We start from the raw sequence: 27,965 nt of genomic DNA, 5'->3' as shown, positions 1-27,965 counted from the left end.
GGGTCTCTACTGTCCATTGCACTCTTGGGAATGGCCCATTAAGTTCTGTCCACAGCACTTAACTTTTCTAGCCTGAAGTTCCAAAGTCTTCTACTATGCTTCAAAAAAAATCTGATCTATCACAGCAACAACCCCACTTTGCTGAAACCAATTTTTGTATTTGTTGTTTTCTATTGCTGTAATAAAATGCTCTCACAGAAAAAGCAGGTTGAAAAAGGGGGTGGGGAAATTGTTCTGGCTTACAGTTAGGGAAGAAAACATGGCAAAGGCATGGTAAGAGGAGCATGAGGCCAGCCCGGCAGTCAGGAAACAGGCTGATCACATCTCACCTCACACAGGAAGCAGAGAGAAAGAACAGGAAGTGGGCCATGATGGAAAAACCTCAAAGCCCATTTTCAGTGACATACTTCCTCCAGTGACACTCTACCTCCTAAAGGTTCCATAACCTTCCCAAGCAGGGCCATCAGCCAGCAGTAAGGCTGTGCCACTGATATTGGAGCTGTGCTAGCCAGCCTAAGGCTTTGTGGGGAGGAAAGAAAAAACCTTTTAAATTAGGATGCATATATTCCTAAAGGAAAATTTTATTTTTTCCATATCATGCTAATAATTTCTGGGCTGAGAGTCACTGGACAAAGACATGAGAATAGAGCTAGTCGCTTGTCACTCACAGGCATGATGCCTTCTCTCTATACTTTCCTGAAAAAAATCTGCAGAAGAAAAGTGACCTTCAGTGTTGGGGTGAATGCATGCATTGAGACCAACATATCCAGTTCTATTCAAAGGCCAGATGCTGTAACCCTGATGTGGATTTTGTCAAATAACATAGTATCTCTGAGCTTTGACTTTGTGATCTTTGAAATGGGGCTAAGAGACTTTTTAAAGAATAGAAACAATTCATGGAAGTGTTTGGCTTATAGTAAACATGCTAATGGATTCCTATTATCATCATTAGAAATCGTGTTGTTGTAGTTTGAATATGAAATTTCCCCTCTGGGCCCATGTTTGAATATTTGGTTCCTGGCTGATGGCCCTGCAGCAGAAGGTGCTTAACGGTACTTGTAAGTCTAGCATCCCAGGATAGTAATTAAATGCACCTGCTGCTAGGCTAAAGCTATCATATGCCTGGGCTTGTTTGAGTCCTGCCCTTGCCTCACCTCCAATTGTTCAAGAAGGAAACAAAGAGAGGCCAAACAGCATCCATGAAGTCATACTGCTGTAAGTTATCATGATGGTTAGGAGTCAAACTCTACTCTTTGACTCCAAACACCTCCATTCATAACCATGGCCATGTGTATTGCAGGGCCCCGCTCTGTTGCTGTTTCCCCACTGGCCATATGCCCAGGTACAGCATATGCAGAGACTATTGTCCCGCAGACCTGGAAGAGAGCTTTTCAGTTGCCCCTGGGTTTTTACAGTGAGTTCTGAGGTCAAAGTGTCCGATGGAACACAACAGCATCATTAGGCCATAATTCTACCCTAGGAATGACTCTTGGGCCCAGAACAGGCTCCCAGCTCAATAGCAAGCACAGAACTCTAGCTGAGGGAATTGGAGCCTGTGGCTTTCCAGAAAGGCACGTTCTGGAGAGACTAGCATCAGCTCCCAGCTGGCAACACCTCACTAGAAACCACAAGCTTTCTCCTAATGGCTTTTCTTGCCCGGCCTTGCACCTCTTATTTCCATGCTGGAGTGTGCTCTCCTAATCCACGGTTCTCCGTGCCCTGTTAAATAATCATCACTTTTCCTCCCTGGGGCCAGCTTCATTTCAGAGGAGAAGCTAGTTGATGCTTTAGAAATGTCAGGATTTCTACAAATCTCTTTTACATCGCTGCTGTGATGAGCCATCCATCTCACAGTCACTAAGCCCCTGACTGCTGACATTTATCCGGAAGCGTTATCCGTGGGCCCAGAGCTCTAATTGGTTTCACTGCTCTGCAGTGTGTCTAGGGGCCTCTGTCTCTCCACCAAGAAAGTGATACAGTCCTCCCCCACACAGAAAGGGAAGGCAAAGCAGGGAGTTTGGGATAAGCATCCTCTCCCCCACCCCCAACTCCCCCAAGTCTCCTGTGCCATCATCCCTGCAAGGAGCATCCATTCCTGGGCTCCTCTCTTGGGAACACAGCGGTAGGTATTAACTAACCTTCCCCTCCTGTGTTATCTTTTCACAGGAATCGACTATCTCCATCCAGACCTGGCCAACAACTATGTAAGTACAAGCTGATTTTAAGGTGTGGGGAGGGTGTGCTTTTAAGCAACCTGCTGCATCTGGTTTTCAGAAACACACTCAAGTATATGCAGCATGCATGCATGCAGAGAATCAATACGCACACACAGGAGCACATGCATGCCCAATGCAGGAACAGTCACACACACACACACACACACACACACACACACACACACACACACACACACTCAAAACTCAAATATTCATGTACACAGACTCACACCCACATTCTCCAATGTGCACACTTGTGTGCTTGCACACACTGAACCAACCCATCTTGTTAGAGCTGTTGCTCAGATACCGGATCTGGCTAACTGTCAAATGGGTGGCTTTTTTAGAAGAAAGAACAACAAGCTGGAGTTTGGAGCAACAGACTGCCAAGGAAGTAAATAAAGGGAGAGGCAGAGAGGAGAGCAGCGTGGCAAGGCTTGAATCAATGCCAGTTGCCATCCTTAAGTGAAAGGGATAATCAAATTACCTGGGTGCTCAATGGCCAAAACTAAAGACTAAGAGCCAGAAATTGAAGTACCTCACATTGCAACCATCACTCTGTGAGAGGAAGAATGAATAGTATCTTTTTTGACAAGCTTTGCTGTTCTAAACATTTCACTGAGCCTGGCCTTTAAGACCCCTCTACAAGCAAGTACCATCAACACAGACTCCCAAGACAACACTGGGTTAGAGCATCACACTTACTTTTAAAAAGCACCCAGCAAGTCATATGCTGTTTTCCCAATAAACCTACAAGCTCTTTAAATGTAACCAATGTCTTCATTCCAACCTCAGGAGCATTGGCATGTTCATTTAAAGTTACCTCAGCAGAGTTACACTTTCCCCAAAAACTCGAGATCTAACTTTAAAAGACATAATCTTTCTAACTGGAGACTCCCACTTAAAACAAGGGCTTAAGTAAAAGAAACAGTTAATAAGCAAAGCTATTCACCAGTCACCTTTCTGGGTCCTTTGCTCTAGATGTGTCTATCCATAGTACATAAAAGTCAAGAGAGCTCCCCTGTGTTTTGTGTCCTGAGTATAAGGAAAAGAGACAATAAAGTTTTTGTTATTGGCTGCACAGATCTTAGTAATCTAGAAACATAAAGACAGAGCTAAGAATCTTCTCTAATACACATATGTGTGTATAAGTATATATGTATATATAAGTATTAGAGAAGGGTGTGTGTGTGTGTGTGTGTGTGTGTGTGTGTGTGTGTGTGTGAATCATGCGTCATCCAGTCACTGTGGCCTTCAAGGGAAATGACAGAAAGTTAAACCAAAGCTTTATTGAGGTGATAATAACCCATTACTATGGAGAAGAAAACCAAGGGCTGCCTGTGAGTGGCAGTCTGCAGCAGCGATCCTGTGGGTTGTGTCTAAGGATCCTTTCCCTAGCCCTGTCCCTGTGGCCACCTCCTACTGGCCAGTTCACGTCTGGCTGTTCATCTACTCTTGAAATGGTCTGAACTCCTGACAGGTCCTCCATACATCCTTTTTCTGTGTCCTTCATAAATACAGAGCCCTGAGAGGTCGCTGAAAAGAACAAAATGTTTCGTTTTCTGCAGTTCTCTGGTATCCCAGGACCTTCCCTCTTGGAAGCATGTTTCCCTCAGGGATGCTTATCCTGCAGCCTGGGAGAACTGCCTACACTCACAGAGGCACTGGTATTTCCCATAATTCCCTTCAGCTCTAGGAATCAGGACATCAGAAGTAGCCACTTGCAGCTCTTCTCCATTTCCTGCACTATCACTGCCTTGTCTCTTGGAGGACCTCAAGATGGAGTGGCTGGCTATTGACTGAAAAGCTAAAGGCACCTAGCCTGCCTGCTGTGTACAGGTTCAAGTTCCACAAAAGCCTAGAACTCCATTAATAACTTTCACAGCTGTCTCATTGCCTGCCCCTCCCCCCCCATGCCAGTGGCACATTAAAAGGTGATTCTAATCCCATGGAGAAAACCCATTAAGCTGCAGGGACAATACTAGAGGGCAGTGCTGTCCATCTGCCTAAACCCTCATCTGAATCTGGGGAGTGCGGGCTGTGTTTAGACTGGCAATATAGAAGCACAGGGAGACCCTGTATCTCGTGAGCTCTTGCCTGTCTTCATTCCTTTTCCAAAGACGTAGATAAATGCATGTCCTCTGTAGAAAACTGGAGAGGCATGAAACAGATTCCGATCCAGCCATAATGCTACCAACCTTAATATCTGGGGCTTTTAGTTCTGTGTGTATCTTTTTCACAAAACTGAATCCTGACTGCATTTGTATTCCCATGTCTTCACATGTTATGAACATTTTTAAGTATCTTCATTATTTTGAGGGCTGTGTGGCATTGCCTCACACTATAAGTACCACAATTCCCTATTGTTGGACAACTGGGTGTGTGTTTCCAGTGGATCCGTCAACCTAAGAGGGAGCGTGACAAACAGTGGCATGCTGCATAGTGGGGCTGCATAAAACTGCTGCTGTTCAACTTCTTCTAAGAAGTTAAACAGCTGAAAGAATTCGGGGGAAAAAGAAGAAAATGTAAGAGGCATATCGACTATGTTTCCAATTATTTTAAAGTACACTATGGAATGAGACATTCTACATCTCCCATAGCTTCTCCCAAGCTTATTGCCACCAATATGTTTATTTTCAAGGGTGAACTGTCCTTTGATTGAAGCTAGTAAGTACAGAGGAATGCTGAGTTCTTCATATTTGAGAATATGGATAAGGGTTATGGCCATTGGGAGAGGATACTGAAGAGATGGTGTGTTCATTAACCTTAATCTAGATGATATGTAACAGTGAGTAGAAAATGTGACTTCTGTTTAGATTCATCACATATTGGCTATGCCAAAGACTCAGGGAGTGCACACTCCACTTGGTTATGAAGCTTCTTGCATCTTTAGTATGGTGAGAAAGTTAAGCACCTAACTGTGTCACTCTTAATTCCTCAGCAGGAACTAAAAAAAGACCTCTCCTCTCTCTCTCTCTCCTTTCTGTCTCCTCTCTCTCTCCTCTCTCTCTCTCCTCTCACTCTCCTCTCTCTCTCCTCTCTTCTCTCTCCCCTCTCTCTTCTTTCTCTCTCAACAAAGGATTTCTCTGTGTAGTCCTGGCTATCCTGGAACTCACTCTGTAAACCAGACTGGCCTTGAACTCAGAGATCCACCAGCCTCTGCCTCCAAAGTGCTGGGATTAAAGGCATGCGCCACTACCACCAGGCTAAGACCAGTTCTCTTAAATCACAGTGTCTCTCTCAATCTATATAGAGTTGCGACAGAAACTAACAATAAAATTTGCCTTGCTTTTGACTAAAATTTTTGCATGATCTTTAAGTGGAAGTGGACCCAACCTGCTGAGGAGAGAAATGAAGACAGCAGACAGTGACAGGCTCAAACTCTGTGTGAGAGAAGAATTTACAGGGCCACATATCCACATCACTAACTGATTCGATGAGCTTAGATGTGATGAGCTCACCCAGTGCCCTTCTAGGAGAAGGTGCTTTGGGGAGGCATTTCTTTGGATTGAAAATAAACATATTGGTGGCAATAAGCTTGGGAGAAGCTATGGGAGATGTAGAATGTCTCATTCCATAGTGTACTTTAAAATAATTGGAAACAGACCCCTATGACAAGAGTTTCTGCAAAAATTCCTTTCTTTCTACATGATGCCAGAAAGCAGAGACGAAGAGAAGGCAGCCTTGATGGGCACATTATCAAACAAGTGACCACTGGAACTTAATCCCATGAGGAGAATCTGAGAGATGATGTGGAGTAAATGAGATGGAGTCCCAGGGGCATCTCACCTAGCGTGGGACCCCTGGGAACTCTGGGCATTCAACCCAACTCCAGCAGTTGGTTTGGAGCTAGTCCCAGGGGATAAATAGGCTGCCTCCCCAGGCTGGAAGACAGCCTTCATCTGTGTATAGACAGTACCTCACCAGGGACATGTGGGTGTCAGGCCTAAGATATTCATGACAGCACTGCTTCCAGTGTGTACCTCTTAAAGGTTAAACAGAAGTGTTCTGTATTGGGGGGAACAAACTCCTCCTCTTTACTAATTTATTTTCAATAAGAAGTGAGAATTCTACCTGAAGCTATTTAGAAAAATTCCTTCATATTCAAACCAGGCAAAATGTTTCCAAAAGCAAAGTTCTTTTCATCGCTTGGTTATTCTGACTAGTAAGAAAAGAGAGAAAAGAAACCTGGTAGTTCACGGTTCTTTCCACTACACTAAGAATTAAAATACTTTGAAAACTGCAAATCAATATATAAATGTAAGTCTTTAGCCTTAATTTAATTCAACAAATCTACACCGAGTCTGTTGAGTGGAGAGTAAAGGATAATAACAGCCACTTCTGTGATTATCCTATTGTTCAAAGGTTGAATTGAATCTCAGGGTCTGGTACCATTTGTAAGTGCTCACTATTCCAAATAATTAAAATTCTTTTTTTTTCCCATCCCAATTGCAATAACCATGAAATGAGTACTGGCCAAGAGACTTCTTTGAACCAAGTCAGAGCCTCATTTCCCTGTCTTCCCTATGCCACTGAACAGTTCCTCTAGCGCAGGATGCAGAGAGGGATGTCAGGAAGGTGCAAGCACCCACCAAGGAAGGAAGCAGGCAGGGAGTGTCACACAGCACAGCTTAGGAGCAAGCAGACGGGGAAGTGACTCTGTTCTGTGGCTCTTAGCCCACGATAATTCCAGGCTTTAGCTGCAGCACTGGTCCAAGACTGAAGCTGTGCTAAGTCTAGGGCTGAAGGAGTACTTCTTTAGGGGTGTGTGGTGTGTGCAAGAGGTGGCAGTTTTCGGAGCTTGAAAGCAGGTAGGGCAGAATCTCATCTTTGCTTTATAGGCCTGCTTTGCTGAAACCAGGAATCACACATGGCTGATGGGCCTGTAAAATTCAAAGAGGCTACTTCAACTGTGTTGGAGTTTTCTCAGAGACATAAGTTGAGAAAAGGTTTGAAGCTATCTGTGAATTGTAACTAAGTATGCACAGATTTTTTTCCCCATTATTCCCTAGACAACAAATTGTTAGATAATGACTACGCTATTCACATTGTATTAATGGCTACGAGTCATGTAGAATGGGCTCAGATGTGTCCCATCTATGGTCTGTCATCTGTATGTAGCCCAGGATGGCTATGTATGTATGCAAAATAGTCAACTTACTTAAAATTGTAAGAGAGCTTTTTAATTCTTTTTTGCAACTCAATTGCAAATTCCCAAGCTTCAAATTAGTAAAGGACAATATCATATCTGAAGGTTAAAAAGTTGGACACACCTGGTAGGAGGAAGGAGAAAGAGAAGGGCCACTGTTTATGGCCAAGAAGGGAATGAAGAAGGGTGTCCTAAGGAAGGAGAATTCCTGATCCCTTCTCTGCTGCAGATCTAAGAACTAAGAGGATATACATGGGTCATTGGAGAGTTGGCCTGGTCCCTAAGGCAGGTAAAGGGGGCTGTAAGGCAACAGTTTCTCCAAAAGACGTTTCCTTTAGGAAGGGAAACCATGCCTCCTAGTCTTAAGTGATCACAAAAGCACACAGGAATGTGGACTGCTTCTTGCACGAGGGCCTCCATCATTTAGGCTTCAAATGGGACTCAGCCTTTGGGCAGATCCAAGATCCTATGTGAAAATCTACCCAGATGCATGTATTTTTCCTTGAACCTTCTCTTAAATTCGTTTTGTATATTGTGTCTTCCTTTTGGTGCTAGGGATGAAATTCAATGCCTTGCACATGTTAGACATGTCCTCTACCTCTAAGCCACGTGCCAGTGCACACAGCAACTGTTGAGTGAAGCCAATGGGGAAGATTCAATTGGTTGCAATTCCATCTTCTTTCTGAGACCCCCAACTTAAAACCCCCATTTAAAGAGGGTAAAATATACTCCCTGACCCCTGACTTTGGATTGAGCCTTGTGACTTGGTTACAGCAACATAACACATGATCTAGCCACCCATTTATGATTTTACTATCCATGCTTTCAGTTACCGATAGCCAACCACAACCTGAAACTACTAAAAGACATACTTGAAAAATACACAATTTTCCAATAGTGTGGTGAAATTTGGTACCATGCTACCCAGGGTTCAAAGCATCCCGTTGTTCAGTACATCCACACCATACACACTACCCACCCATTAGTTACATTTAGTAGCTTATTGGGTTGACTGTGGCACAGTCACACTGCTTATGTATAAGTAACTGTCATGTAATTATCAAATGCTGTGCCACAATGTCTGTATCATTCTTCCCCTTTCCTCATCGCACAGACACTGTGACATCTCCAATCATCATAAGGTAAGGAATACAGTACATCTAAAGAGAAAAAAATCACAATCACATAATTTTTATTATAGTGTTATTCCAACTATTTTATTTAATCATCATTCCATTTATGTTACTATCAGCTGTTGCCATCAGTCTTTTACTGTGCCCAATTTAGAAATTAGAGTTTCTCATATGTCCGTATCAACAGAAAAAACACACGCCACACAACAACACAGAAGTATCAGTGTGCTGGCTCAGAGCTGCCTTATGTGGCTCTTTGAGTTCCCACATTCCTATTCCTCTGACATCACCCTTAGAAGAGCTTGCCCAGGCTAGGCCACAGAACTAGGAAGAAGATGAGAGACATGGGGGAAAAGATCTGCCTCTCTTGCCACAGTTAGGAGCTCCAACACCCAAGTTGTCCATAGAACCACAGTTAAGAAACAGAGCTGTGTACAGAAGCCCAACACCTGTCAAACCCCAGCTGAGCCGGGAGCAGCAAAGATGCCCAGGCTAGACTGCTGAGATTTCCCCCTGACCTGCAAACTCCTGAGCTGCATAAATACATAATGATATATGCTAATGGCACATCACTATCTGTATATAATAACTGTTACAGTTACCCATGCAAGACTCCTCAAGCCTCGAATATTACACGATGCCCATCTGACATAAAGAGAACATGCAAGTTCTTCTGGCTTATAAAAGGATCATAGCTTTTTATAAGTCACTTCCTCATTAGTATGAAAAGCTACTTAGAGGAGGATGGACTTATTCAGGCTCACAGTTTCATAGAATGTGACCATCATAGTGAGCAAGGCTATCTGAGAGATTTCTTGGCAACTCTAGACCAAACCAAACCTTTAGGTTTGGGCCTCACAGTGTGTGTTTCTTTAGATACTACCCAAGACTCTGGTCATTAGCCTGGTCATTTATTTTGGCATTCACTCATCCTTCCAACAATGCCATTTACCTAAAATGTATGACTGCATCTAAATTAGATCATGAACTCTCTGGGCATGTAGTTCTATCATATTTGTAGCTCTCTTAATACTGAGTATTGTGATGGAAGAATGGCATCCATCTCTTCCTTAAGGTGGAACCCTCCTGATCCTAAGGTCTGTGCACACTGTTATAGTGGAGGGGTCAAACCACAGAAACTTCATTCTTATTTAATATCACCTGCCTGAGATTGCAGGAAAAAAAATAAAATGTTTAAAATGGAAAAAAATACTCAGCATTGTGGTTATCAGGCATCTAATACATATTTACGTAATGCTAAATATTTACTATTGTGAATGAAACCAAGAGCAAAATCCAACAATGCCCCTCTATTCGTGATTGGAAAATCTGGCAGACAGAACCCTCTAGTTCCCAGCTCCCAACCACCTCATAGGTGGATGCCGCCCTTGGATTCCCTGTAGTGTATGACATCGATGTGAGAAATAGAGAACCATGGACTGTAACTGAGGTCCCACAGGCACAGGCCTGAGGAAAGATTCTCAGAGTAGGTAATCCACACTCAGGTAACCTCATGCCATTTATTTTCTATGGTAGCTATAACACCCCACTCCTAGCCCAGGTTGGTAGAAATACTCCATGATGATGCAATTTGGTCCCCAGGTTTGAGGCTAATAAATCAGGCCTTGTTTCAGTTCAAATGTCGGATTATTTTTGATTCTGCAGTGTTGTTATTCAAGTGACAGAAGTGCTTAAAAACCAAGGCCATCCCTGAGGACCTGCACTTCCTCCTTCCTCTGACAGGTCCTGACAGATCACAGTTTCTGAGAAAGAACCTGTGGAGAGCTCTGAAGTACTGCCAGTGCTGAGCCAAAAGGAAGTGCCTTGGGCTTGGCAGCAGTGTGCACACCAGGGCTCCAGGTGGCACAAGGCTGCCATGATAAAAGAGTGACGGCTGCAGACAGACACTATCCTCATCCCTGGGTGACTCATATGTCATGCAGTATCGATCACATACATTGCTCCAGGCTTTTAGGCCTATTAATATTTAAATAAGTACATTAATAATGCATGTGAAATTGAGGCTTAAATACCCTTTGTGTCTTATTGAAAGGAAACTGAGCTATTTTCAGCTCTCTCTCTCTCTCTCTCTCTCTCTCTCTCTCTCTCTCTCTCTCTCTCTCTCTCTCTCTCTGTGTGTGTGTGTGTGTGTGTGTGTGTGTTGACCAGTTCACAGTGAACTTCATCACCAGAAAGTCAGACTGAATAAATAGAACTGTCTGAATGATTACTTGGAAAGATCCTGGGACAAATGACTATAATCTTATTCAATCGATGGATTAGAGGAAATGGTCCATTTTTATAAGGACATATTTGGTATGCAAGTGGAAAAAAATAAACCCAGTTTGACTAAATGGAGTTCCTTCCTTGGACCCCTCGTTTGTAACTGAATTGCAATTAAAAGCATTGGAAAAAATCTAATTAGTGAACTCTTACAAATTGCTCACTGGACTAGACTTTGCTCCACTGAACCTAGTCAATTTTCAAGAGATCTGTGTGCTACTCTGAGGTACTATTCTAAGGGCCAAGATTGTAAAAATGTGGGGCAAAATACCCTCCCTTGCTCTGGATGATTTCCATGGAGGTATAGAATTATGTTGCAATGTACTTAATACTCTCCTGGAAAACAATACACCACACACTTGAGAATGCAGAGAAATCAACAAAATGCTCAAACTTAAGAGCTAGAGTGGAAAATGTATTTAAAGAGTAGCAACTTTCAGGCTAGGGACAGACTTACTTACTAGACAGGACATATGGCTACTTGCCTAGAAATCCTTTTGGTGAGATTCCTGACACATGGGTGATCCAAAGTTCATCAGTAGATCTGCTTGCGCCCAGAAGTCTAGACTGAAAGTGACCCACAACAATCACTTCCTTGCTCCAAAATCTCCTAAAAGCCTTTGACACAATTTCATTTCATACACTGACTTTAAGTGACTTACAAACCAGGATTCTGTCTTTCACTCAGGAAAAACTCACCTGGAGGTCTCATCTCCCCCCCCCCATCATTAGCACTCACACACACTCAGAGAGAGAGAGAGAGAGAGAGAGAGAGAGAGAGAGAGAGAGAGAGAGAGAAAGAGAGAGAGAGAGAGAGAGAGAGAGAGAGAGAGAAAGAATGAGAGAGAGAGAGAGAGTTCCCAAGGACATGTACAGAAACTTTTTCTATAATGGAAGGAAGGATGGATGGATGAATGGAATGACGGACGGAAATGAATGAACCATGAGAACCACAGTTTCCATTGCAACTCAATGTCTGTTTTTTCCTTTAAAAATCTCTCAGTCATTTTCCTTGGATGGCAAATATCTGAGTTATGCAGAATTCTAGAGATCCCTGTGTTTCCCTGCCTGGTGAAACACTCTCTGTTTCCTTTTGAATCTGGGCAGGAGCTATAAATAAGACCTGATATCATTCCCATAATTAGTTTTCACTTCAAAATCCATTAAGATTCTTAATCAATTAAGTTTTAGATAATCAAACAGAAGATGTTCCTGTATGAGCCAGAACTAAACAGGTGAGGACTTGGAAAGATCTGAAGGCCAGACCAAGGAGTGAGTCAAAAGGATTTGAAGCATCATGGCTCACCTGTAGGCTTTGAAGAGGCCACCATCACACAAAGACCATTGCCTACAATGTTCTTTATGCTGCAGGATTATTATTTTGCCAGCAGCGCACTTGGAGGAGAAACAATGGGCTGTCTAGGAACTGACCCAACCATAACCAAGAGAGTGCAAGCCTGCCCTAGACCCCAGACCAAATCTCACACGTTCACGTACACACCCATGACCATGCCCAAACAGGCATGGTCAGCACCACAGGTGAGGCTGGTTGGATCTCTCACTACACCCAATAGCAAAGCAGCTTGTTATCATCAGAATAGTCCTGCCACAATTGTGCCAGTGGGCATATCTTGCCTGGTGGATGAGTATTGCAGCACACATGAGCTACAGATGGGTGAGATCACTGACAAATTTTCTCCAGCAGCCAGCATAGTACCATCGACACCACACATGAGAGCCAGCGGGAAGCGAGTTTTCCAGCCCAGTTCCACCTTGATTTCCCAGTGTCCAGTAACCTAAATGTGAGCTGCCCTTCATTATCAGCTCTTACCATCTAGTTCTGGAGGGCAACCAAGAGCAATGCCAATAGCCTGTATTCTTCCAGAGACCTCTGAGACATCTCTGGGCCTGAACTGACTTAACTGTTTTTCAAGTTAGTAAAAACAAATAATCCTTCAGTTTTTACATGTTTTAATATATTTGTCTTTATCTCAAAAATATGTGCACTTTTTAAATTTATTTATTTATTTATCTTTGAGAAGTTAGTTCCTTGACCATTTCATACATGTATACAGTCACCTGTGTTCATCTCTGTGATTATCTTGAGTAAGGGCAGTCACCATGTCTGTCTCCACATCCTCAAAACTCTGCACATGACTCGAAACTTAATTTGCTTTCTGCATGGCTAAATGGCGTCAAGAGACTTGACTAAGGAGAAAGGGTCCACCAAGAGCAAGGAAATAAAGGAAGGTGGGAGACAGGATGGCTGAGCTGCCCACAGAATAATGGTCTCAAGAATGTCTATGTCCTGGTCCCTGCCACCTGAGACTGAGATTATGTGGCACAGGAAAGGGCACTTTGCCAGTGGACACAAGATAAACTTAAAGCAGGGAGCTCCTCCAGTGGTTACTTTGTTGTTGATGTGACCAAAATACTCCACAGACACAATTAGTGGAAGAAAGACTTACTTTGGCTCACAGATTCAGAGTTCAGTGCATCCTTACTTAGCTCCCAGACCTTGAACAGAAGAACATCACAACAGTGGGAACAGTAAGTAGAGAAGAACCAACTTCAGGGACCTGGAGAGATGGCTCAGTGGTTAAGAACATTGGCTGCTCTTTGAGAGGACCTGGGTTCAAATCCCAGCACCCACATGGTAGCTCACAACTGTCTGTAAGCCCAGTTCCAGGGGATCTGACACCCTCACACCAATTCACATAAAATAAAGCTAAATAAATTTAAAAAGAAAAAAAAAAGACTCTGGAAAGATGGCTCAGTTGTTAAGAGCACTGGTTGCTTTTCCAGAGGACCCGGGTTCAATTCCCAGAACCATCTATAGTGGGACCTGATGTCCTCTTCTGCCATGAAGATGTACAGGAAGACAACAGAGCACTCATATATATAAATAAATAAATCTTAAAAAAAAAGAACCCACTTTATGGGTGAGCAAGAAACAGATGGTGTGACAGGAACAGGAAGTAGCCAAGGAGCCCCAATACCCCACTCCCAAATACCCACTTCCTCCATCCAGATCTCATCTCCTACGGTTTCCACAGCCTCCCACAGTGCCATTATCTGAGAGCCAAGCATTCAACTCATGAGCCTGTGCTGGGTGCTACATCTACTGTTAACCATGACACCAGCTATGCAAAATGCAACCAAACACACTTTAAAAGTGAGAGATGAAAGCAGATTTGAAGGTTAATGAAGGGGCAGAGGAGATTCAGAATATGAGGACTCAACCCATTTTTCATGTCCTAAATGAAGAAAGAAGGGACATAAGTCAAGGTGTGGATGACCTCCAGAAACTGAGAATAGCCCACTGGCAGCAGCAAAGGAACAGTGTCCTCAGCTTCCCAAGGTCCTGAATTCTACTAACAATCTGGACCAGCAAGCAACCAGTTTTACCTTAGGATCCCACCAAAGAGGCACAGCCCCACCATCCCAACAAGATTGAGAACCTGCAGAATTCTAAGATAATAAATGTAAGTTATTTGCCCCATTTAAGCTTGTATTAATCTCTTACGGCAGTTACAGGACCTGAGGAGATGGTTGATGGGGAAACATGCTTGCCACATAAGCTTGACAGCCTGAGTTCTGATCCCCAGAACCCACATAAAGACTGGATGCAGTAGCTGAAGCAGCTGTATGGCAAACCCCTTACAGAGAGACAGGAATCAGGGATAGGAAGCTCCCGGAAGCTTGTGGGCCAGCTATCCTGGCATATAGATCAGTGAGCAACAAGAGACCCTTTCTCAAGCAAGGCCAAAGTAGCAGCACCCAAGGCTCCTTTCTGACCTCCATACCCATGCTGTGGCACACATTCTCTCTCTCTCTCTCTCTCTCTCTCTCTCTCTCTCTCTCTCTCTCTCTCTCTCACACACACACACACACACACACACACACACACACACACACACACACATCAGGAAATGGATATAGGCCATCTTAACTGGAAACGCTGTCTTCCCTCCACTGGAGGAGAACTGAACACACAAATCTCAATAGTGGTAGAGACTGAAGCATTACTATCTAGACACTACTCCAGCAGCTCATGAGGACACAGGTAAGCCAGTTCTGAGGCCAACAGTGACCTGCCTGAGCCCCAAACTGTTCCACGTGGAAATCTATTAGATCTCAGTCCTTGGGAAACACAGGGAGCAAAATCACATGGACACTGAGACAACTCATGAAACCAAAATCCACCCCAGGGTTTTCTCAGGCCTCATTCTATCGACAGGCAGTCTGTGTCCTCCCCATTTCTCTAGCATGAGTGGTCTCAGAGCTGAAGCTGCATCACACAGGTTGACTTAGGTGTGAGGTTAGTGATATTTGGGGCAACTGGTAGAGGAATGTTTTGCTTTGAAGGCTGAGTTCCAGGGCTGACCTTAACTTAGGTGCTCCTGCCTCCTACTCCTGGGTGCTGGTATTCTAAGAATGCTCCAACAATACATGGCTAGCAGAACCTTTGTCTCCTTTCTAGGCCCTCAAGTTACATGGTTAAACAAAAGTCCTGCAGACGCAGACAAATGGGCCTTGCTGTGCTGAAGTGAAGGTCATAATAAATCGAGGATTTTCGAGATGTCCTCACCCTGACTCTCACTCTTCAGAGAGTGAAACTAAGGCCTGCCTGATCAGTGGATTATCTGAGGTCTGGAGTCAGGTTAGAGCAAAGCTAATTCTGGAACTCAGATCTCCAGTGTATGTAAGTGACTGTAGGTGCCTTTGGGCCATTTTCTATGCCTTCTCCCTTGCTTTGGACTGGTTTTGACTCCAATCCAGCAGTTGCTCCTTTTTTTTTTTAATTGCTGCAGGGTTATTAGAGCCTCCGCTACCCTCCAGGTACAGAGATGTAATAGGCTTGGGACTTCCCATCCCCTCTTGGTTGCCATTAAGCTGTGATCCCTATTAGGCTAACAAACAAGAATATGTCCATCTTTCTGTGCCCCCTTCCGGACTTTGCCTGCAATTACATCTAGACTTGGCTTGCTTCCCTGTCCTAACTTCTTAATCAATGTCTCAGGAGTAGCTCCTGAATTGGGCAGTCTGGAGATTTGGGCTAAGCAAAAATTTCCATCATATGTGGCCAAGCCAAAAAAAAATTTCTGACGCAAAAAAATAAGATTAGCTTTTCCTCCATGGTAACCTTGCTAGCTCCCAACCGACAGGAAATTATTTTCCTGTAAGAAAAAAAGAACCCTTAATTACCAACCAATAATTAAAACCTGAAGCCAAGTACAGGAAGCTATAACTGGGCTCTTAGTGCTCTTTAACATAGTCCTTGGTTATCATGGTGAGGTCTGTGCTTCCCATGTAGCCAGTCCGTAGTCTTTCCACAATACAGCATCTGCAGGGTAGAAGAATAAGATGAGTTACAGTGTGTGGGAGACGTTTTCATTAAGCTATGGAGAGAGGGCTTGTGTTTTAAGGAGCTAACATTGCCAAGTTTTTAAACAAGCAGTTTGGTGTACATCTAAGACATTCTCAATGTTCAAAGTCTCCTGTTAAATTGCTATAAGGGGGGGGAAAAAGTACTGTTTTATGATCCTCAGTTGTTGTCCCCTGTCTAAAACAGCCATGGTTGTCTTTCCCAAGAAGACTGTGACTAACCTTCAGAGTCAAAAGGAGAGAATAATAGTGCATATTTCAGATATGAATATCAGGTTTTGTTGATGTGCCCAAAATATGTGCCAGCTGAAGCTAAGCATGGTGGCTCACACCTGTATCTCAGCACCAAGAGAATTGCCATGAGTTCAAGGCCAGTTTGAGCTACATAGTAAAAGCCTATCTCAAGAAAACAATGGGGAAACCAGCGGAAGAATCTAACATATCTCAGATTATGGAGTAAGAAAATCATTGAAAATGCTGCAAAAGTTAGGCCATGTTTGGCCTCATAGGGAAGAAGAAAAATGTAATTCTAGGGGCAAGGGAACCATCAGGTGGATTTAAGGAAGGGACATGGCTTCTCTTACTCCCAGGTGTAGGAAGTGGAGAATGAATCCATTGAACTCCCCAGAGTGTTAAAGATATTAAACCAGTCTGGTACAAAATGCTGGACCCACCTTGCACCATCTCCTCCTCCTCACCTCTTCATCTTCATCTTCTCCTCCCTCCCTCCCTCCCTCCCTCCCTCCCTCCCTCCCTCCCTCTCTCTCTCTCTCTCTCTCTCTCCCTCTCCCTCCCTCCTTAAGAGGCACAGTGCAAAGGCCACAGTCCCTGCATAAGTGCCTGCAGATACTGAGCCATTTGATCCAGAAAGTTCCTTGAGGGGATCCTTACCAGGCACCTTACAGAGAACATGTTTTCTGTGGATAATGACGTGGTTTTTCAGCCCCCGAACAAACCAGGAGGAACTAGAGAAGGGGATGGGAGTGGCTTTCTAGTTGCTTTTAACTTGTTATGTGCAATTACAGCTTGATTTCCAAGGCATGCCTTCTCAGGCTGAAAAAGAACCAGGGTTTCTTCTATAGTAGGACCAGTATTCAAATGCTTTGGAAACTAAAAAGAAAAGATACATGTGAGTTTGTTCTTAGGTAATAGGCTTCCTTTATTCACTATTCACTCAACTTACATGACTTGGCAGAAACGGGGCATTATAGTGTCCTCACTGTCAGTATGAAAATCCATGCACCATATTTACAGATCTTTCCAAGGAAAAACAAACCTGCCTTGGAAACAATGTTTATAATTACAATCATGGATGCTATCAGTTCCTCAGAGGGAGAGCTTAAAATACCAATTTAAATGCAAATGAATTTTATCATTCCAAATTAGACTCACCCCATTGTGTTGAAATTAATATAGAAAACAATATTGAATGCTAAATTGCAAATAATTAATATTGACACAATGAAAAATGTATGGTTTCATTTTAATATTTGAAGGGAAGTCTTGTCTGTGGTGTCGCTATGTGTCATGATCAGTGTCCTTCATGCCTGCAGCATAGTATGCTGATTAACTTGAGAGGAAGACAAATGGCAGTGGGACATCCCAAGGCCCAGCAAGCTGTCCTTTGGGTCTAAAGAAAAAACTGAAACCTATACTTAACTGACAAAATAGCACTTAAAAATAAATTATTTCCTATTTACACAGCATGAAGTAGAACCATTAAACAGAGAAAAGGAGACCTTTTTGTGCTCTGTAATCTAGCCTGGGGGTTGAAAAACCCCATCCAAACACTCTCCACTGGCTTTATAAAAAAATAAAATAAAATTGTGTTTAAAACAGCCACAGTCACTTCCTCTGTTTTTCAGAGCTGAGCATCAAGCCCAGGGCCTTGTATGTTCTAAACAAGCATACTGTCACCTGCCTGGTTACTTAGTGATGCCTGCTTTTGTGCCATAGAGGCAAATTGTGACAGAGACCATGAGGCCTGCAAAGCCTGAGACTTTTGCTACTTGGCCCTTTCAGAAAAGGTCTGTTGAAACCTGTTGATCTGACAGTCATGGATCAAACACAGAAGCAGGTGTTACTGAAAACCAAGTCCTAGAGTGCAGAGTGAGTCCAATATGGCTGGACCCTTCTCTAGCTGGGTGGCATCTGGTGTGATGCTGTACGTGTCTCAGGGACAGAACTTGGTTTTTTATAAGCTGGGAGGACTGGACTCTTGTCTGTTTTAACTTTGAAACTGTACAAAACTCTCATCCTTTCCAATAAAATTCCAGATAAGAAGCAAAATCTGGATTGTTTTTGTAAGGAAATGATCACCAAGTACTTGGAATCTTTTTAAAACTGCTCTTGATAATGGCAAGCATTTCTTGGCACTCACCACAGTAGCTAAGTGACTTCAAAAGCTTTGTGTTCACATGCCACTGTCAATTTAAGTCCCCCAAAGCTGGCACTGAGGGATAGAGTCACAGGGCAGTATTTTATTTAGGACTTGGTCCCAGCAAGCATGGGGAGATGAGCATAGGGATGAACAGGGAAGGAGGAGCTGTACTGGGGAACACAAGAGTCTCACTGTGGGCAGCTACAGCTCGCTTGTGCCGGATGCTCCCAGAACACAGGTTTGAATGAATGAGGCTAAGTTGTGGACATTGATATATCCACTCTGACATGCCATAAAGTAACAGGCAAATAATAGGATGGAGGAGAGGCAATGGCCTGTCCTCTAGGCTGCTACAATCACAAGCAGGTGGGGCTCCAGAGGTCTAGAGAAAATGCAGTCCCATGCAAGTTGAGTCAATGTGCACTGAGATGCTAAAAGCAAGAGATTCTGAATGGTTGTCCAACATCATCTGCCAAACTTACAAAGTCAATAAATAGTCTCTAAATGCCCTATTCACACACACCTATCTGTGAGTTCTCCCAGTAACTGCATGATTTTTTTTTACAAAGGATATGTATGTGTTACAGTAGTCACTTACTTTACACATTATAAAAGAAAGACAATCCTAAAGGATGATGCAACATAAATACTTAAAAAGTTAAAATGACCACCTGTGTCCATAGAGCCTTATCACCAGAACAGGACAAAGAATCCATGTTTTTGGACATGGAAACAGAGGAGGAAAATACAACATTACAGTGGAACACTACGGAGCTTTAAGTGGGAAGGAACCCAAAAGGCATCCCCTCCCCACTTACATGAGTTATCTGGAGTAGCCAAATTCTAAGAGTCAGGAAGTGGAAAAGCTTGTATAACAGGCTCACAGTTTCAGGTTTGCAAGATCAAATGTTCTGAAGATTGCTTACACACTAATGTAGTTTACATTTTTTCCTTTCAATTTATGTGTATGGGTGTTTTTCCTGCTTGTATGTCTGTGCATCAAGTGTACACAGTGCCTTTGGAGTTCATAAAAAGGCATCAAATCCCCTGGAATTTGAGTTACAAACAGTTGTAAACTTCCCTGTAGTTGCTGGGAATCGAACCCAGGTCCTCTGGAAGAATAGCAGTGTTCTCATCCACTGAATCATCTCTCCAGCCCCACACTGATGTATTTAAACACTACTGAACCCAGCATTGAAAATAGTTAAAGTAAATTACACATCATGATTTTACAGTGATTTAACAAAGTATCTAAAAATTTTAACCAAACTCAAAATAAGTTCTAGCATTTTCCCTTCAGCGTGAGGGGTCGTACTTTGCCTCAACAGAGCACTGGATGGCCCTGTTCTCAGTGTCACCAGTAAGGAGAAAGTTTCTTTGCCAAAGAGCTATTCTGACTTAAATAAAGTTGGGGTAAATGATGTAGTCAGTCACAAACTTTTTCCTCCTTAAAAAAAAAAAAATCCTCAGGAACACTCAGCACTTAACTCTATCTATAAATAGAGTAGATGAAGATGCTATCCAATAGTACCCGTCTCATTAGGAACCTGGTTAGCCAGGCCCTAGATCCTGAAGGGGGTCTCCTCAAGGAAAAACAGACTTCGGGTGAGCAGCACACCAAATGCCTCCCTCAACACCAACAGGACCTGAGATGATCCACAGAGAGCTCTGAGTAGCATTTATGACCTTAATCAGAAAGCATGCCACACTGATCTGGAAACTAATTGGATGGTAAAATCCTCCACACATCAAGGACTGTTGGATATTACAAAGATTTTGGTGGGAGTATATTTAGCAACAGTGACATTGATGTTGGATCCCAAGCAGGAACCCATATCTACTTAGAGGTTCATTATGCTCAGAGTGACACTTGGTAAATCTCTTTTGATTATGAACAAATCCACCAAGTCACTTGGAGTGTCTTTAATGGCTAGTGAGGAATTGTACCAGAGCTGAAGTTTTTCTAAACATGAAATCAAACCTGGATTTTGTAGCCCACTGTGCTTTATTTATTTAAGTATTTTCACCTGGCATGCTACTTTGCCTTAATGGGTCATTTGAAAGCTAACTGTATGTTACCTCCATAGTTGACAAGCTCACTTGCCATATGAATAGGATTATAAAAATAGGTACACCCTATGCCTGAAGTCTTTTATGTGCAGCCCATGGTGGGTATAGCACACCCCATCCTGGAAAATGTTTAGTTGGGAGTGTCAATAGTTAAAAAAAAAAAAAAAAAAAAAAAAGATCTTAGAAGGAACAGCAAGGGCCATGGGTTCACACACAGTGGTTGATACTGGGAAAGAATGGTGGAGAAGCTGAGGGAGACCACTCAAGTGAGCAGCAAACATGTTGAATCTGAAGAAACAAATGCTCCTTGGAAAAGGAGCACTTTTCCAAGTACATGGAAAAGACAACCATGTACTCTCAGGTTTGAGGATGTAGCTTGAATAAGGATGAACCCCAGAGGCTCATTTATTTATCTGCTTGGTTCCCTGTTGGTGGAACTACTTGGAAAGGATTGGTGGTTTTGTCGAGGGAGGTGTGTCACTGGGGGATGGGCTTTGAGGTTTCAAAAGTCCTTGCCATTCCCAGTTGTCCCTCTCTCTCTGCTTCATGGTTGTTGTTTCAGCATGCAATCTCTCAGCTACTGCTCCAGCACCATGTGAATCTGACTGCTGCCATACTCCTGCCATGATGGTCATGGACTCTAACATGCTAGAACCAACCATAAGCCTCCAGACTGAATTCTTTTGTTTATGAGTTTGCCTTAGTCATGGTGTTTTGTCATAGAAAAATAAGACAGAGGACTTCTTAGGCTTTGCAGCTCTAGGGACCACAAGCAGATAGAGACTTGTTTTCTGGACCCGACTTGTAAGAACTTATCTTCTGCCTCTACAGTTTATGGGGCTAGAGTAAGGGCTAAGCCAAGCTTTACTTCTGATGAAAGCTTCCCATGACCTTTCCACAAAACTAAACAGCTGCAAGCTTACCTAGGGGTGGGTGGTACTTAAGGCAGCCAAAACCTGTCTGCTACCTCAAACTTCAACGGCGCAAATGCTCATGCTTCAGTGTCCACAGGGAAAAGGTTTAGCAGCTTCCTACCAACTCAAAATCATACACTTGACTCCCAAAAATGCACCCACCAATATCAGAAATACATACTCATTGGAAGACATCCACACAACAAGAAATGCAAAGTGCATCAGGAAGTGGATAGGGAAATAAGACTGGTATGTGATAAGTTCATACACCAGAATACTATCTCACAACAAAATAAAAACTAATGGAAAAAAACAGAATAGACCAATGGCAAAGCATTGTGTTGGCTAAAGAACGCAAACCCCAAAGGAACACATACATACTTGCTGCCATCCACCAGGTGTTCTAACCAGCAGGACCAGATACTGTAGGGATCGACGTGGTGGTTGCATGAGACACCTAGAAATGGACCAAAAGTTTATCACGTGGTAAACAAATTTTCCAAGGTGACAAAAGTCTTGCTTGGCTGTGATTGCATGAATACACCCACTTCCTATGCATCCAGCTACCCTACAGATCATACAGTTTACTATGCATAAACTACACCTACAGAAAAGTAATTGTTAGTGATAGCACCAATTCAGAAATCAGTAACTACTGAAAATGCCCTATGAATGTGCTAAAGATGAAGAGAGACCCTGTTTCAGCCCCAAGAACCTCAAGTCTCAGCTTTCCCACTGACCATCAGTGAGAGGTCAACCATCCCTTTCCGCAAATTACTGTGAGCATAGAAATGAGAGACCATAGAGCCTCTGTCGCTATGCACACTGCCAAGGTCTGAACATCATCACTGAATTCTTAGGAAAGTATCCCTCTTGCCTTCATTTTCTGCATTTGCATTTTAATGTAGAATTTAATGTTTATTCATTGTGATTCATATTCACAGAAGAATAATAGACAAAGACCTACAATTTCCCTCTTTCCTCTTCACTTCATTCTTCCCTATAAATCCAACTCACTTTCCAGTTTGGGTAATGGGGCAGCTCTGTGTGAACCCTTCTAGAGTTTTCTTCTTATAAAACCAAAGTCCTACAGTACATCATACCATCTTCCTCTTCTATATAAAATCATATTCTTTCCTGCAGTTTGGATACACCATAATTTATTTAAGCAACCCATAGCAATTGACCCCTTGGTTTTCCTCTAAAGGCTTACTGTTATAAATGAGAATGACTGCATGCCTTGAATAGAGGATCTTCACATAGTGTGTGACTATCCCATTAGAATAAAATTCCTGGAAGTGAAATGGCTGGGTCAAAGAGCGCGTGCAATTTCAATCATGCAATTGTGTGATTTTTATTTTAGTTCCCTCCACAAAGTATTCTTTGGGTATTGCACACTCATCTCAAGAGAGTCCTTTCCCATTTTTCTCTCAAAGAGAAGGGAAATGAAGTCCAGAGAAGCAGAGATGACAAGGAACTGTCTGGCCTCCTTGAAAAAGCAGCAGATCTAAGACCAGGGACTTTATTTTCTGGATGCCTACTTGAAATTTCCATAATGAAAAATAAAACATGGGATTTTTTAGGCCTCTTAAACAGTGACATTGATGAGAGCAGAGAGGATATGACTTGAACATGTGCTGAGTTAATAGATTTAAGGACAGGAACAGTTTTTGTGTCAGTTGTAATGAGCAGGAATGACGATAAATTGAAGGGGCCCTCCTTTGCCAGCCATGCCTCGACTTTAATGCTGGCTAATGAGCTACTGGTGAGGGACAGAGGCAAGGTCTGAACTGGGAAATCCACACAGTTCTGGACATCCAGGGTGCATGCTAACTTTCAGAACCAGAGGATCCACCCTGCAGAACGCCTCTCAAAACTAACCCTCTGGGAAGTAGAACACTTTGCAACTCTGGTTTGACTAGAGTTCCAAGGCTTTGTTTCCCTTAAAGGGAGTTAAGTTCTTTCTCAACCTGAGAGAACCTGATCCTGGAACAAAGTGAGGGTACCTGATCACCTGATGAAATGCCCTGAAGACCTAGGAAATTCTTTAGCATCTTGAGGACCACCACCTCATCAAGCATTCCTCACCCACTCCACTGGCAGAAATCAGACCAATTTTTTGGGAAGCAGTTCTAAAAGACAGTCTCCAAACTTATGAATGGGCATTTAAGTTTAAATTATATAAAACTAGTCTAGCACCCAACCACTATGTTTCAATTCATTCCTGATTTTATTTACAAAAGATAAAATTTGGTTTGGGTGCACCATTCTGTGACTTTTGACAACATAAAACACTGTAAATACCACCACAGTGAAAAAGCCAAATGTCCCTTGCAAGCTGCCCCCCCAAATGCTCTGCTGTTCCCCTTCTAGCCAGTCCCTTGCCCCCCCCCCATTCCTGACAACCACATATCCATTTGCATTCTCTACAATGTTGTCTTTTCTAGAATGCCATAAGGACTATTGTCCTCTTGGCACATTAGTGATTATTCCGTGTGGTTGGATATGTCAATCACTTAATCTTTTTGATTGCTGTTTGATGTCTCATTGTGTGCTGTGCCATGATTTGAGTCTCCATTCTGAGACATTTGGACAACATCCAGCTTGCACAATTGGAAATAAAAGCTCTTTGCTTTTATAGGAAACTAAGATGTCTTATGGTAACCCACCCACTATTCAATCTTTAGAAAATGTCACCATCCCAAAAGAGACTGATTTTCTGGAGGTCAAGAAAGCTCATCTCTGAGGAAACCCATCCCCTTTGTGCTGCACTGGCCCCCATCCAGATGTGACACCAGCATCAGATAAGGCTGTGTCCTCTGATGCTTTCAGTCAAACAGTCCCTGTACATTTCCTCCTGTGACTTATCAATCTAAGCCAACATGCTTCATTTTCTTTCCTGTTCCCCTGTCAACACTGTCTTAAAAGCTTCATAAATACTTCTAAGCAAATAACTCTTGAGTTTTTTAACAGAAATATGCTTAAATGAAATTATAGCTATTTTCCATCTGAATTTTTTGAAAATATATACAGTTGACACATTTGGATGTTAAATATGCATTTAACACGTAAGATTATATTCCCAGATTCTGTGACTTAAATGTGGGTTCGGGGAAAGGAGCCAGTGTGAGCCTACCCTTCAAAAGACCCGCATTATGAAATGGATCCTGAAGGGGTGGGCAGGCCTTCGGATCAACAGGAGAGCTGCCAGCACCATGAGCATGACGGGAACCTGCATGGAGATTTCTGATTCTTCAGACCATATGATCTAGCCTGGGCTGTGTCAAGTCACAGGCAAGCACTAAGTAGGACCATGTAGATGGAGTTTTCTGTCCCACCTGGTCCCACAGTCACTTTGCTACAGGACCATAAACTTGTAAGTGTAAGGCAGACCACAGCACAAGGCTACAGAACAGCCTGCTCTACTCCACCCCAGAGAAAGAGCTGCATGCAGGAGGTGAAGTGTGGCCTGATTTCTGAGAGAGAGGCTGCTAGAGCGTCTATAGTCTAATACCAGAAAGCTAAGAAATAATGATTATAAATTTTGAAAAGTTTAAATTATCATAATCATGCAATCCCTAATATACTTGAACTCATGATGCTTTCTCTTCAAAAGGAAGAATATTTTTAAATTCTACCTCTTTCCAATGGCCATTAAGCACCACTTAGTTAAACCTAGCAAGTATTCAGGCGGGACTAAGAGTCTGCTTACGACACATCTACGATCTCTATTGACTATCAATTTTAGCATTTATCTAAAATCAATCAGGTATCTCATCTTTTTTTCCACTTATTTTTTTCCAAAGTAGCAATAACAAAATATAATTAAAATATGCAAAAATGATGCTTATGATTGCTATAGCGGCATGCGGTATACATAATAGCGGCACAGTGTTGACAACTGAGCAAAGAAAACTGCAGCAGAGTCTGCTGGCTCAACTGTGTAATGCGGGCCCTCAGGAGGAGAGGCAGGATTCTATAGTTGGAGGCCAGCCTGGGCTACCTAGCTAATACTAGACCAACCTGAGCTACATAGAAGGACCCTGTGTCCAAAAAGAAAGAAAGAGAGAGAGAGAGAGAGAGAGAGAGAGAGAGAGAGAGAGAGAGAGAAAGAAAGAAAGAAAGAAAGAAAGAAAGAAAGAAAGAAAGGAAGGAAGGAAGGAAGGAAGAAAGAAAGAAAACTGAAGGAGGTTTAGAGATATCATTTTTCTGTTTTTATTGAAATAGAATTGTATCACTTTCCCTCTTCTATCTTTCTTCCATCTAATACTTCCTTGCTATCCTTCCTCAAACCCCTCTCATGCCCCAATTCTCAAGTTGATTACTGTTTTATATATATATATATATATATATATATATATAAATGTTTGCATTATGTGTGTGTGCAAAAGAGATATAAACAGACTCACATCTCTCTCTCTCTCTCTCTCTCTCTCTCTCTCTCTCTCTCTCTCTCTGTGTGTGTGTGTGTGTGTGTGTGTGTGTGTGTGTGTGTGTGTGTGTGATTTCAAGGCTGACCACCTTGTATTGAACAACCAATAAGGGTTCATCCCTGAGAGATACTAACTCTCCTCCCAGTAAACATTAATTGCCTACAGTTCATGTCTATGGGTGACACATGGAGAAATTTCCTCGATTCCACATTAACATGTCCATTGATACTTCTGTAGTCCAGTCTTGTTTATGGAGCCATTTCTAGGAAAGACTTTCACAGGACATTTCCCGGTGTTCTGACTCTTGCAATCTTTCTGCCCCCTCTTCTGCAATATTCCCTGAGCCATAGATGCAAGAGCTGTGATGTTGATGAATCCAGTGGGGATCACACACACACACACACACACACACACACACACACACACACACACACACACTTTCTGATCTCTTCATTGTGTCCAGTTGTGTTCTTCTGTAATGGTCTCCACTTGTAGTAAAGAGCCTTCTTTAATGAAGATGGTAGCTACACTTGTCTTTGGCTATAAGGCTGAGATTTAGAATACAGTGAGGAACTATGCTGGTCTATCAAAGCAGCTTTGCCACTTTGATATCAACATTTTAACCATATAAAAGTACAAGTAATGAAAAGTTAAGTATCAATTATTTGACAATTTGAAATCTGTGGGAAACATGCTTATATTGTTCTAACTCCAAAAGCAAGTCACTATATTTTAATAAAAATTTAATGTATAGAATGTGAGTGTGCTCTACCTGATAATTCTCAAAATGTTGAATATATTGAAATCAACAAAACAGAAAAGTCCTGTAATTTGTCCCTTCATTCGACATGTTTGTTTGTTTTTTGTTTTGATTGTTGTGGTGGTGGTGATGGTAGTGATGGTGGTGATGGTGGTTTTGAGAATCTCCTGTGTAGTCAGTGGTTTCGAGTCAAAGCCCCAGTCCACACCATGGACCAGCCACAGTGACTGGCAAAGTAAAGAAGTGCTGTGGACCAACACAGCAGCAAACCATTGCAGGGGTCCCTTCTAAACAGAGATATGTGAGCTCACTTCCACTTAGCACACTGGGGAAAGAGAGTTCCAGATGGAAAAAAAAAAAAAAAACAGTGGAAGGCCAGGCACCAGTGGACATGCCTGCAGCATAGTGGGAAAAAAAGGGCATTGGGACCACAAGTTTGTTTCCTGGTGCTGCTGTGACCACAATCTGGCTGGCTTAAAATAGCATAAATATATTCTCTCCATCCTGGGGGCCATATATCCAAAACCAAGCTGTGATCGGTGTGGTCACTCTAGACAACAAGCCTGAGCCATGCTTTTCTTGGTTTCTGGAGCTGCTGGCTACCCTTGGCATCACTTAGCCTATAACATTGCTCCCTCCTGTCACAGACCCCATTTATACATTCCCTTCTGATGTCTGTCTGTCTCTTCATACGGCCTTAGGAGAACAGCAGTCATTGGGATTAGGGTTCCTGTTAAACCAGTGTGAGCTGGTCTTACTTGTTTATATCTATAAAGACAGAATTTATAGTGTTGTTTTCATTAATGGTGGGAAGGACCTGGGCTTCTATGTCAGAATTACAGTTTCAGTCTTCTTGTAGAGAAGCTCAGCCCCTACAGGCCAAGTTCTATAATCAGCAACCTGGTCACTCTCCTTTTTTTCATTTCTTTATTTATTTTATATCCTGACCATACTTTCTCCTCCCTCTTCTCCTCCCAACATTACCCCCACCTTCTTTTTGTTCTTCCTCCATCTACTCCTCCTCCCCATGCTATTCAGAAGAGAACAGTTCTCCCATGGATATCAGCAAAACATGGCATATCAGGTTGCAGTAAGACTAGGCACCTCCCCTCATATTAAGGCTAGAGGAAGCAATCTAGTAGGAGAAAAGGGTCCCAAAAGCTGCCAAAAGAGTCAGAGACAGCCTCTGCTCCCACTGTTAGGAGTCCCACAAGAAGACCAGCTACACAACTGTCAAAA

General features: G+C 42.7%; 1 protein-coding gene across 2 annotated transcripts in view; it reads left to right on the top strand.

Moving 5' to 3' along the window:
• Window positions 1-27,965, top strand: part of Pcsk2 (proprotein convertase subtilisin/kexin type 2) — a 231,502-nt gene that overhangs the window by 136,273 nt on the left and 67,264 nt on the right. For both annotated transcript variants that reach the window (XM_035446952.1, XM_027421639.2), the window contains one exon: window positions 2,167-2,204. In XM_035446952.1, the coding sequence (XP_035302843.1) occupies window positions 2,167-2,204 (38 nt within the window). The remainder of the gene's footprint in view (window positions 1-2,166; window positions 2,205-27,965) is intronic.

This window comes from Cricetulus griseus, chromosome 6 (genome assembly GCF_003668045.3).
Source record: "Cricetulus griseus strain 17A/GY chromosome 6, alternate assembly CriGri-PICRH-1.0, whole genome shotgun sequence".
NCBI classification, from domain to species: domain Eukaryota; kingdom Metazoa; phylum Chordata; class Mammalia; order Rodentia; family Cricetidae; genus Cricetulus; species Cricetulus griseus.
The sequence above is the reverse complement of the archived record's forward strand: the minus strand, read 5'-3'. Positions and strand labels throughout refer to the sequence as shown.